Source organism: Argiope bruennichi, chromosome 4 (assembly GCF_947563725.1).
Source record: "Argiope bruennichi chromosome 4, qqArgBrue1.1, whole genome shotgun sequence".
Taxonomy (NCBI): Eukaryota; Metazoa; Arthropoda; class Arachnida; order Araneae; family Araneidae; genus Argiope; species Argiope bruennichi.
The window spans coordinates 55,700,301-55,713,528 of NC_079154.1; the positions used below are offsets into that span (position 1 = coordinate 55,700,301).

The 13,228-nt window shown below is 30.0% G+C and overlaps 2 protein-coding genes across 5 annotated transcripts in view; one reads left to right on the top strand and one right to left on the bottom strand.

The window, feature by feature from the left end:
- The window catches only part of LOC129966146 (uncharacterized), a 36,273-nt gene extending 34,708 nt beyond the window's left edge, over positions 1-1,565 (bottom strand). Inside the window, exon 1 of one of the 2 annotated variants that reach the window (XM_056080537.1) lies at positions 1,524-1,565. In XM_056080537.1, coding sequence (XP_055936512.1) covers positions 1,524-1,550 — 27 coding nt within the window. In that variant the 5' untranslated portion in view covers positions 1,551-1,565. Of the gene's footprint in view, positions 1-1,412; positions 1,503-1,523 lie in introns of those variants that run through there. The other variant, XM_056080539.1, reaches the window with a different exon arrangement.
- The window catches only part of LOC129966145 (D-amino-acid oxidase-like), a 58,732-nt gene that overhangs the window by 28,419 nt on the left and 17,085 nt on the right, over positions 1-13,228 (top strand). For all 3 annotated transcript variants that reach the window (XM_056080533.1, XM_056080536.1, XM_056080534.1), the window contains exons 2-5: positions 4,238-4,438; positions 4,967-5,081; positions 10,504-10,586; positions 12,262-12,327. In XM_056080533.1, the coding sequence (XP_055936508.1) occupies positions 4,248-4,438; positions 4,967-5,081; positions 10,504-10,586; positions 12,262-12,327 (455 nt within the window). In that variant the 5' untranslated portion in view covers positions 4,238-4,247. The remainder of the gene's footprint in view (positions 1-4,237; positions 4,439-4,966; positions 5,082-10,503; positions 10,587-12,261; positions 12,328-13,228) is intronic.

Here is a 13,228-nt window from a genome sequence, read left to right on the forward strand (position 1 = left end):
AATTTCAAATATACTAAAAAAACTAAATAAAATTTCGTTAAAAAAGAACATATTCAGCTTATGAATTAACTAATTCTAATTCGATCCGTATTTTATTGTAAAATAGATCTACTGGATTATCATCAATCTGTAATTTAATTTTAAAATTAAATCTAAAAATTCCATGCACAGAATTATAAGAATTACCATTATTTATATTCTAAATTCTCTTACAAATAATTTGATATGAAATTAACGCTTTGAAATATATACAATTGTTAAACTAATATCATTATAAATATATTTGGTGTAATTTGTTATAATTTCCGAAATCTATAACTAATAAATGGCAACATTTTTATTTATTATTACATTCATTAATTAATATTCATTAAAATCAGTATTAATTTAAATTTAATTTAAATTTCAAATATAACGTTTCACATTACTTCACCACAAATGATACTTATACGTAGTTCAGTAACTATAGGTTGAACACTCTATCCTTTAGATCCCAAATAAAATACACATATATAATGTCTGACAGGGAAAGAATTTGATGCTTCAATCAACAACTTTATTCAAGAAAGATAATTTCTTTTTCTCTAAATGTTTGGTACTAATGATTGACCAGAAAAGCATGTAAAACTAATTTTTCGATCTATAACATTTCTACCTTAGTTTATAATCCAAATTTTGTTTAATAACATCGTCAAAATTCAAATAGATACCAAAAAATTCAAAGAAACAGAATCCTTAGAATTTGTGACTAGATTCGATATGAATTTTTTGAAAAATATTATAAAATGTTTACATGGTTTAATTTTACATAAAACAGATTCTAAAAACTTTTATGAATGAAAAATACATTAATTAAAAGCCAAAAGTGTTTGGAAATCAGAATAATATGTTTTTTTTTGGCGCTAATAATTAGAATAAAATAGAAAATTTCTAGCTTAGCCATTTTCAAAATATTTTGGATAAAAATTTAAAGATAAGAGTATAAATTAATTCCGGAACTAAGAAATAAATTGCTTTTCTTTCCAGTATTTAAATGCTGAGGTTCAATAGTTAAATAACATGAAAATTTGAATTTTTTGCGATATGAACCATTAAAGAAACTAATATATTTTTAAAAATATATGTATCGCTTATTCTATTGCTCGGGAACTGCAAAATACGTTAAAAATCCGTTAATACGTTATGAATAATAAATAAATAATCGATCATTTATGAGGGGTTTTGTAAGAACATTTTATTCAAAATTTAGAATTTAGGAAAAATAGCATTCAAAGATGTGAAATAGCAATAAGACGTATATTGCATGAATACAAAAATTAATATGACTTTCCAAAAACTGAACATAAAAAGAAAATTAAATACGATTTTATAACATAGTGGCTAAAAAATTGAGAATAACAAAAAATACATACGAGTTTTTAACTGAAAATTGATTTTTTTAACATAATTATCTACTTTTAAAAGTGCAATTAAAATCAGAGGAATTTTAAACAGAATGGTAATGCTTAATAACTATTACTCACCATGGTTCTAACTTTCGTTCTGACCATGACAGCTGTGATAAATAAAACAATGCAGGAAAATACAGACTTAAAGATAAATCTGAAAGTGTTTATCTATAGACTGATAACCGAATTATCTCAGAGTAATATGCACTAAAAGCTTCAACAGTCACTGACAAGAGATTAATTATAAAGGGAAAAAAGAACCCTCCTGCACTATCACAATTTCATCTCTTTCATTCTCTATTCCATTTTTAATTTCTTTCTGTGTCCCTTTTTTACTTTTTTGCTTTTATTTAAGATTACTTTCACTTTCGTTATATTTATCATACGCAGATTTACCTGTAATAGAGCGAAAACATTTATGAAATTATTTTTTTTTCTGATTTTTATTTGTATAAATCTACAGTGAAAAAGATCTGAATTAAATTGATAAAAATGCATAAAATTTTTATTCACTATTTTAGTTAACTTCTCCATTAGAAGAATTTTGGAATAAATAAGGGTATGTGACATTGACACTTACTACATTGACATTGATTTAAAAGCTGAATATAGCAGTGCCAAATGTGAAAAGCTACTTGTGGTAGTTATGGAATTTATCCTAAAAGAACTGATAAGTTTTACAGGGATGATTCTTAAAATCTGAAAAATTAGAATTACAACTATGCCGTATTTCTCAGAACCTTTTAATACCGGAAAAGATCTACGACAAGGAGACTCTCTTATACCTGTAATTTAACTTGGTTTGGGAAAAAACCCATCAAAGACATCGAATTGAGCAAAAACGAAACTATTCTCCGAAAAAGAATCCAATTGCTAGATTTTGCTGACGATATCTATATCATTGAAGGAATTAAACAGGTTGAATCGTTTGTCTCGCTTGAGAATGCAGCATGGAAGGATGGGCCTAATCTTCAAGGAAGAAAAACTAAATTTCTAATTGTAACAAATAAAACTATGTATATACCCATTCTAGAGATCAATAATTACCCTTTCGAGACTGTAAAGAAATTTACATATAGGACTACAATGATTTCTAACTGAAATTGCATAAAAGTTGAAATAAAAAATAGGATATCTGAGATTAGTAGATGTACTATAGCCTTAGAAACTATCTTAAATCAAAATTAATCAGCAAAAAACAAAAATAAGTCTTTATAAGATTTTGATTAGGCCTACTGCCTTTTACGAGTGTGAATGCAGGACACTTAAGAAAGCAGAAGAGGACATTTGGAAGAAAAATCTTAAGGGAAGATTTGAAACAGTAAGACAAAATAACGTGAAGAAAATTATAAAAAAAATATGGTGAACCCGATATTATAAAAATAGTAAAAGTATCTTCAATCAGTTGGGTCATATATCTAGAGAAGATGATGCATTCCCAACAAAAAAGAATTAGTGTTTTGAAAAAAAGAGGGAAAACGACAAAGAGGAAGTTCACTCACCAGATGGCTGGATAGCGTTGAAAACTATATGAAACAGATTGGAGTAAAATGATGGATGGATATTGCGCTGGATAGTATCAAATGAGATAAATTTGGAGAGGTAGCCTTGACCCGTAACAAGCTATAGTGCTTGAGAAGCTGATGTTTTTCGCCATTAGGAAGAAAATTATATATTGAAGAGTATTTGCCAAAAGGAGATTTTATATGACTTTAATGAAACGAAAACATATTAATTTATTCTATAAAACAAAATTAAGCTTTCTGTTTAAATTTCTTTAGAAAAATATACATTATTTTATTCCTAGAGTGTTACAACATTTATTTATGTATACTGTAACATTTATATTGCATTACTTCAATTTTTATTTTTGCAACTGAAAACATCATTTTTAAAATTATAATTACAATAGATGTTTTGAATATCAATTAATTATAAATAAAACTCTAATCAGAGAGGTATTATATTTTCACTACCTAATATGTTAGTTCAGACTGAAAAGTCACACGGTGGCATTATGTACTCTTACTTGTACTGCACAGTGTTTGTCTTTCTTATGGATGCTGATACATTTGTCATTAACGTATTTCATGATTTTATTTCTGAATATTATTGGAGAGGTTAATTCATTCAGATATCAACAGAGCTTAAAAATTTTTTTGAGAGATACCAATATGCATTTATTTTAAGAGAAAAATTCTTAAATTAAGGCAAAATACTATAAAAGGCTCTTTTGATATCATTATTTAACAAAACTTTTGTCATTTTAAATAAATACACACTTACGACTCAAAAAATATGCCTAGAGTTTCCACTTTTATCATGATGACATGCATATACGCCATGAATCCTAACTAGGCAATGTGTGAGGAATCTAATTTCCAATGTTTTGCATATCACAATAATAATAAATCTTCACTTTTAAGAGACAACTTATTTTGGCCCCTTGTTATGAATATCATTAATTGTAATCGAATCAAATTGTTTCCACTCTAATCGTTCTGATAAAAAAAGTGATATAATTCTAAAAAAATTAAAAAATAATTGTTTTTTCAGAGCAAACAAAAGATCAGAATCCATTATTGCAAATATTAGCCGCCTGTAAAAGAATAAATAAAGAATTATAAGAAAATTTCAACTGTAAATAACACTGAATAACCTTTGGGCACATTCACCTTATTCTATTATATTTCAAAAGATATTCATGGTATCAATTTTTTTTATCACGCTGTTAACTATTATTACATACCGCATTTATGGCAATAATTACAAAGCTTGATTTTCAATAGAATTTAAAAAATGGTTCGCAAAGTAGCTGTCATTGGTGGAGGAGTTATTGGAATAACGACAGCAGTTGTGATCGCCGAGCATTTGGATAATGTGCAGGTGACAGTTATTTCAGACAAGTGGTCCCCTGATACTACAGGAGATGGATCAGCAGGATACTGGGCTCCCTATCTGCTAGGAGATCTACCTCCAGATACTCTCAGGTAAATAGTTGTTTCTAAAACTACAACAATACATATTTTCTATTCGAATGAATCATAAGGTTAACTATAAAGTAAAATAAAATGAAAATGGAAGAGTGACTGTAATTTTATGTATGTGACAAATGTGACAAAAATCAAAATCTTAGACCAATGTTTAGGAAAAGACAAAATCTACGACATAAAATGCAAAATTTTATCTCAGTTTAAAAATTATATTCCCTGGCTTTTTTATAAGACCGTTCTTTATTTTAAGAAATTTATGATGTAAAATCCTTAAATTGAAACTCAAACTACCTTTCCTTCAGCATTTCCAAAATTTATTTAGCATTCTTTTATTATTTTGTTTAAGAACAAATATCTATAAGGCCATAAAATTCATTTCTAAAATAGGAAACGATTTTTTTTTTTTTTTTTTTGCTATGCAGTAACATTTTCGAAAAAAAAAATTGCTTTATTTTTGAAACGGTCTTTTATAGTTGTTTTAATTCATTCTTAATCTTCATTATTATCGGTTATTTACTTGCACAGGGAATGGTGCAAGAAATCCAGTGAAATCTTTCAGGAAATCTTCCAGTCAGCCAAGGCTGTAGAGTACGGAGTCGGTTTGCTGCCAGTCTATTGTATCTTTTCCTATGCTCCAACCGTAAGTAAATTTAATTTGAAAATCATATCAATGTACAAGGATATTATGACCAATCTTTAAAAATACACATTTTTTCTTATTTCCACTTAATAATAAAAAAGATTAATAATAAAAAATGAGCTATTAATGCACGATGTATGCAACTTAAAATTTTCCTACAATATCCTACGTACAAGTTGTCTTGAAATGATGTCATGAAAGAAACCAAGTTTAATATATAAATAATAAAAGGTATAAGGAAATAAATCTCCCTCCCTCCAAAAAAAACATTCCGAATAAAAAGAAAGAAATCTCAAAAAGTCAGTAACAATCGTAATATTTCAATTTTGCGGGAGGGAAAACTCTGAAATTAATAATTACCATGAGCCCATGGAAAGTAGACTATCAAAAATTTTATTAATGTTCGAGTGGTATGAAATTCACACACAAAGTAGACTATCAAAAATTTTATTAATGTTCGAATAGTATGAAATGCACACACAGGTATTAATGACGCATAATATGAAACTCACGAAAAATATTTCTCTATTTATCAGCATTAGGATTTTCAATGTGCTTGCCTTTATGTGTAAGATGTTGCCTCTTAATCATTTTTTCTCTTTACTGTCTTGTACACGAATTGTATATAGCAAAAATATTGTAATCGTTAGAAAATTTAGCTTCTAGATTTTATTAATATGCATCTCCCGAATCCGAAATATGCAGTTTAAAAATTACAACTCTCTGTCTATCTGTGAATACCATAACTGAAAAACACTAAAATATTTCTCTATTAATCAGCATTAGGATTATATTTTCAATGTGCTTGCCTTTATGTATAAGATGTTGCCTCTTAATCATTTTTTCTCTTTACTGTCTTGTGCACGAATTGTATATAGCAAAAATATTGTAATCGTTACAAAATTTAGCTTCTAGATTTTATTAATATGCATCTCCCGAATCCGAAATATGCAGTTTAAAAATTACAACTCTCTGTCTATCTGTGAATACCATAACTGAAAAACACTTTGTACTTGACGGTTGAAATTTAAAGTATAGTCTCTCCACCTAATTTGTAAATTTATATAAAATTTAGAAAGCTATCCGTTTAGAGAAGTCTGTCTGTTCGAGTATAACTGAACACGATAATTACAAAACATAAAGAAGTAGATAGATAAAATTTAGAACACAGGTTTAGTATTTAAATTGTAGATACGCATCAGATTTGGAATTAAATCCGTTAAGGAGTTAACCATCTGTCGATATGTAATTTCGCTTGCATATATATGTGAGATAGCTCAAAACCGACTTAATAAATAAAACCCCGTAATAAATGACTTAAATAAATGAAATTCGGTATGTGATATTATGATTACAATTGTAGTTCTGTGGCAAATTTTGATTTCACCTAGACCGAAGAAAAAGTGCCCCAAAATATTTATTAGATTTTTCTGGCACTTATGTATTAACTTTATATCAGCACTTATAGCCAAAAAATGTACCAAGACAACTCTCGAATTTCAGTAAAAGCGATACCTTTGCATCAAAAGTGTATATTTCGGTACCATTTTTTGTCAGAGGCATGCATTTAACTCACAAATACCTGCTTTTTTAAGAAGCACGCAACTCCGAAGTATGAAAATAAAATTCTGAATATTTGTGAAATTCATCAGCTTACACAAATTATACAATTTTATATTTGTGCAGGCATAACATCTTATTTAGTGAACATGCGAGAAAAATCCGAAGAGGCTGGGGTTTCTGATGGGTTCTTTTGCAGAATATACTTTCCCATGCTTTTCTCAACATATGTATTAAATTTAGTAACATTCCTTTTATTAGTTTAGCTGTAGCTGCCTCTAAACATAAAATATTTTTTTTATGGTACCAAGTATTATTACTGTTGTCAGCATTCCTTTTTCTCAGTTAATACAAAACTTAAAAAGCCGATTATGGTATCAGTGGGTAGATACTTTTTCGCTATTTCTCAAATAGCAGCTGTTTTTATATTAAACTATAGTGTACTTTCAAAATTTAATTTAAAAGCAAAATAAAAAAAAAACATTATAGAAAATGCTTAAAAATCCTTTTTTGTTGGCTAACAGCAAGTATAAGTGAGAGAAAAAATGCTTTAAAAATTTCCTATTAACAATTTCTTGTGGCAATGTGTGAATGTGACAATGTCACAGATTAATTAATGTAAACAGAAGTATCAAATTTAATGTACATTTTCAGGGTGTAAGGAAATAAATTACATGCATACTATATACAATTTGTAGCACATTTTAGATGTATAGGGTGATTATATTTAAAGTTACGATTTCAAAAAACGATAATTTTAAAACTACTGATCAAATTGACTTGATATTTTAGAAGAACAATAGTGAAGCAATGGAATTTTTTGTGGAGAAGGAAAAAATAGTTCTAAAATGTGCCGATAAATGGCGCTGTCATGTTTTGGTTCAAGTGGAAGACCAAAAATGGATTCGTAAAATACAGGAATATTGTTAGCCAAAAGGAAACAATAGAGTTTAGAGGTTTACAGAAAATTTATTAGCGATAAGAAAAGAATACATATTTATAGCGCCAACAGTGATAATGACAGAAAAAAGAGCTTTTTTTCAAAAAAAGAGGGCTTTTTCAAAAAGCACCTTACTAATGGATGGTTAAGGCATAAGTTGTTCTATATGCCCTCCACCTTCTTCTGCTACTAACTGGAAGCGCAAAACGGCATTCTGCACAACATATCGGAGGGTATCTGTACTGATAGAAGATATATAGTGTGAGATGCTTGCCAAAAAGTCTGCTAGATTCTCAATCTACCAGCTTTAAACAAATTCTTCAGGTATCCCCAAATCCAGAAATTACACGGGTTTAAGTCGAGGGAACGTGGTGGATATGTAGTTGGAAAATGGCGGCTTATGATCCTATCATATCCAAAATGAGTACTCAGCAGCTGCTTCACAGGAGTAGCAATGTGCAGAGGATGTCATCTTGCATGAATATTGTGCGATTTACAGGTTGACGTTGCTGAAGTGCCGGAAGGACATGGTTAAGCAAAAGTGTTTCATACCGCTTGCCAATAACGATACAGGTAACGGGACCAGCAAATGTGATCTCCTCGAAGAAAAACGGATCGACGACAAACGCTGCCGTTATTCCATATCACACAGTGACCTATTCTGACAGAAGAGATAATAGCTGTAGCTGGAATGGATTCTCGGTTTCCCATATCCTGCAATTTTGCGTATTTACAGAACCGTGCAAATGGAAGTGGGCTTCGTCAGACCACAAAATGTTCCATGGTCATCCGTTGTCCACTTTCATCCGGGCAAGAAATCGTTGTGTAAAAGATTTACGTGCTTCCAGCCAACAGTTAGCAATTGCTGCACATGAATTATTTTGTACGGATAATAGCACAAGATGTTCTTCAGGACTTTACGCACCATGCTAATCGGCATATCCAGCGTTCGGCCAACTCCCAGTGCATTGCTGATTCCAGCATATGGTGTAGCCACATCTTCCATTGCCACAGCCGAAACTGGTTTCTTTCCTCTACCCCGTTTCACGTCAAATGAACAGGTCTCTTCTAATTTAATAATCATTTCTAGCAGACCGTTTGTGGTTATTGGACCGGAATTTATGGATTGCTGATAGCTGTAATCACACAATCGTCGTTCTTATAATAAAGCTTCAAGAACAGAGTGCGATCCGTCATAGTCAGAGTCATGAAGAAGCATTCAAGCAAAGAGTAGGTGCTCTGCATTTTAATGGCAGCTACGCCCGCGGTGCGCCTGTCACGTATAAATAATTCGAATATCTCCAGACAATGTGAATCCTGACAGCGCCATATGTCGGCACATTTTGGAACTTTTTTTTTCCTTCGCCAAACAAAATTCTATTGCTTCATGATTGCTCTGCTAAAATATCAAGTCATTCTGACCAGTAGTTTAAGAATTATCGATTTTTGAAATTTTAATTTTAATTATAATCACCCTGTATATACATATAGTAACATTAACATCAAACAGTAAAACCCCGTAATTCTATGAATTTCACGAACATTAAAATCAAAACTACTCACTAAAAACAGATCGGCTTAAACAATGATCAAATAAGAGGGAAAATGGTAAGCCAAAATAAAAAAAAGATACTGGAAGAAAATATTAGCAATAAATCCAACTGTATTGGAGAGTGTAAAGTATAGTGAATCAAGATAAATATAATGTAATAAAAATTGCATACCTAATTTTTAATTTACAATCCAGAATAAAATAAAATATGATTCCATAACCAATTTATCCAAATTTAGCTTTAGTCATAGATTGATAAATCAGTCACTCTAAATATAAACCTAATTTCTCTTAGTTGCATGACGTAAAAATAGAAGTTAGGATTTGCGCTTCAGCTTGTGAAGCTAAGGAAAGGAGCGATGATATATTAAATCTCCAACTAGCGTTATAGACGCAATTGGAGGATTATATCGCAAATATTTGTATCTATTATAGAAAGAGAAATTCTTTTTAAATTACTGCATTCTGACATCCAATATTGTGTACAAAGTTGTATTTAAAATGCATTTTATCAATAAATTATTTTTGTTAGATTGTGTATATAATTCGCTGAATATTTAATTTCAACAACCCAACAAAAGGCTGTTTGTAAGTTTGTTTGTTTTATGTTAGAAAAGGGAAAGCTGAAGGGATGAAATAAGGGATGGAATAAATTTATACGGAATAAATGAAGGGACGGAATAAATTTATATCAACTTCGTCTAGCAATTATATAATGGGATTTTTTTTTAAATCTTAATATATATATATATATCTGTTGAAATCAAACATACTGCGTAGGCACTTTTATTTTATAGCTTATTAGTCTTTAGATATTCCCTTCTTAATTTATTATAGTTTTGAAAATTAATTGACGTTTGTTCGAATGTTATCATTTAGGGTATTATCCCTTTATGCCTGAAATAATGATTTGTTATTTAAAAAGAAACATAAATATTTCTTATTTAAATTTTTCATTTATTACAATGGGAATTATTTTCATAATTTAAATAATTTGTGTATATACTAATTATATTTTCCTCCATTTCTTTCCATACTAAAAAGAGGAAATAAACAGAAGGGTACAATACTTCATTAATGGTAAACAATATTGTAGATCAGGCATGGGTAAACAATAGAAAATTATATATGCGCATTTCTTCAATTATCAAGATAAACATCCTTTTAAATAAAATAATTAATGAATTAACGCGAGACTATTGTTTAAATTTTCTGTTTTGGAAATGCGATAAAAATGTTGGCATGAGAAGTTAGAGCAAATCCTAGTTCATAAAAAAAAGTAGAGGAGTGGATAAAGTATTTCCTCTGACTTGAGAAATAAAATATAAAGATTTTGTTTTTGTATTTTGACGCTGGTTATCTGTTTGCAGGATGATTCTGTTTTCAATGATTTATATTTGGATTATAGGCCCATGACAAAGAAAGAACTTTCTGTCTTCCCTAGTAAATATTGGTAAGATTCTGATTTCCGTAAATATTTGAAAAAAAATTATAAGTGCTTTCATCAGAATATTGAAAAGACCAGATTTTTATTTGAATTATTTTCTATTTTTCGATCTTGAAATGTGTTCTTCCTCAAATACGTTACTAAGTTGCATCGCTGACATAGAATCAAAATTTAATTTAATTGCTGATTATCTAATGACTATATTTGAAAATTTAAAATAGTATATTGTCACCGAAAATACATATATGTGAGAAATTTCAATCATCTGGCACACAGAGGGATAATAGAAAAACCATTTACAGAACCACAAAATTCTATTACACATTCCTAAGTATATATATTTTATCTTATTAGGAGAAAGTGGATATTCTGTGTTTTCAAATTGAGCCCTGTTGGATGTTGATCGGGTCCCGAATCAGTGATCCCAGAGCTTGGCGACGAATTTGGCGACAAAATAGATAGTACTAGAAACTTTCAGAATTTCATTGATTGAGCCAATAGGAACCGAGATACATTGGCGTATCTTGAAGGTTCTGTCAAGAGGCGGACAGAACCTTCTCTGTCCGCCTCTTGAGAACTATAAAAGGCCGGTAGTCTCTAGTTGAAGGCAGTCGTGAAACGAGACAGAATAATGGAAAGAGTCAACGGCGAATAGTTGGATCAAACCAGTGAAGAGCAAACGTCGTGTGGAGCTCAAGCAATTGCTGAATTGAACTGTGTGCCGAATCCTGGAGTTTATTACAGAAGCAACATCGAGTCGTGTGGGGATTAGCCATACGTGTAGTAGTGAGCCCTCAGTTGGATACAGCTAAAGAGAGGAGACAGTGGAGAATTGCAGGCGTCTGCAGAAAATTACGAAGGCTACTGTTTGGTTAGGCTACGAAAATTCCCTCCTCCTGCTGAATTCTGTCTGGCCGCTTTGTATGCTGCGGTTGTTATTACTACCGATTACTACTTGCGGGCTCTGTTTGTTGTAGTGTGCTTTTGTGTATAGTGTTTTGCCTGTGTTCGTCTCGGCTGTGCATTTGTTGTCTTTGCATTAGTGTTGTTGTGTTCAATAAACTTCCTTTGTTATTGAGGCCTGCTGACTGTTTACCCACCATACACCCATTACAAGCAAACCCAGTGGAATTGAAGTTCCGTAACAATATTTTATCTTAGTCAGACAAGAGTGGATATTCTTTATTTTCAATTATCCGAGCATCAAGAATATATTACAGTTTATGACAAATAGAATGGGTGGTATGTATGAAAATTTAAACTTGGTAATCTTTTCTCCATTAAATTAATTGATTTAAATAACATAAATCATATTTTTTACGCCATTTTAAACATTTTCGATTGAGAGTATACGTTTTTGCTAACGGCTGATAAATCAATTTTCGAGTCAGGACTAGAATAGTTATCTTGGAATTATATTTCATCAATAAATAAACATATAAATTAGTTGAGCTAATTATTATGTTTTGAGCTAACTAAGATTTACTGATTTAAATTCAGAATTTTTTCTTGTATATTTTCTTATTTCTTATATATTCATTTTAAATATTATACATTTCCTTTTATTATACAAGACCCATTCTTATACATACATTATTATATATTCTTTTATACATTATTGTTATACATTCTTATAATTTTTCTTATATATTATATGTTCTTATTATTTTACATTTTTCAGCTATGGTATATCAATAACTAGCTTCTTCGCCGAATGTACCAAACTTCTTCCTGCCTTGATGAAAAGGTGAGGAAAAATTATTGATATGAGTCAATTTGAATAGATTGAAATATTCGAGCTTCTTTTAGTAATGGATAGAATTTTGAATATTTATGGTGCTAGACTCGGATCAATAAAATAGCCATTACATATTCTTTCATAATAACTTAATTTGTGTGATTGTTACTCACAAATATCAATTAAGTATATCAGAAAAAGCTTGTCCCACATCAATTAAGACCACAGAAAAATCTATTGCAGAAAAAGCATTAAATTCTATTTCAGTTTATCATCTCGAAATTACAGTTGCATTAATCTTAGTTTAGATCAATTCACTGATTCTTAGTTTATCAATTCACAATTCGAAATTGTGTTATAGCAATTACTGCTTTGTACAGAACGAATTAAACTATAAATGGTCATATAATTGTTCATCCATGCAAAATAGAAAGACGTGTAAGTGACGCATGCTCAGACCTTTAAGATGATAAATCATAAGATGTGAATGGAAAGTAAATTGTTATTGTCTTTTCTAATTTTCATGGCAAATTTTCTTTCTGATAAGACTTCTTTGCTGGTGGTGAGTTTTTTTCGGCCTTGTTGTTCACTCTTATGACCAGCGATTCTTACTGTGTAAAAAGACTTATCTGAATAGAAAAAGTGATCGATCAGATACTTAGTTACACATGGAAACTATTATAATCAACAAAGCAACTTTAATTTAATAATGTTCACATGGGAATCTTGAATCATTATTGAGTAGCTTAGGTGTTTCTATATGTTTAAAATTTCTTGTGAATTATTCTTTACAAATTTGGATTTTCATTATGTTTTCTAATTTGATTTTGTTGGAACTATTTAGATGAGATTCAGCTACCATTTTATAAATTTCAAGTCACTGTTGTTAATTTTACGTCGTAAGATTGTA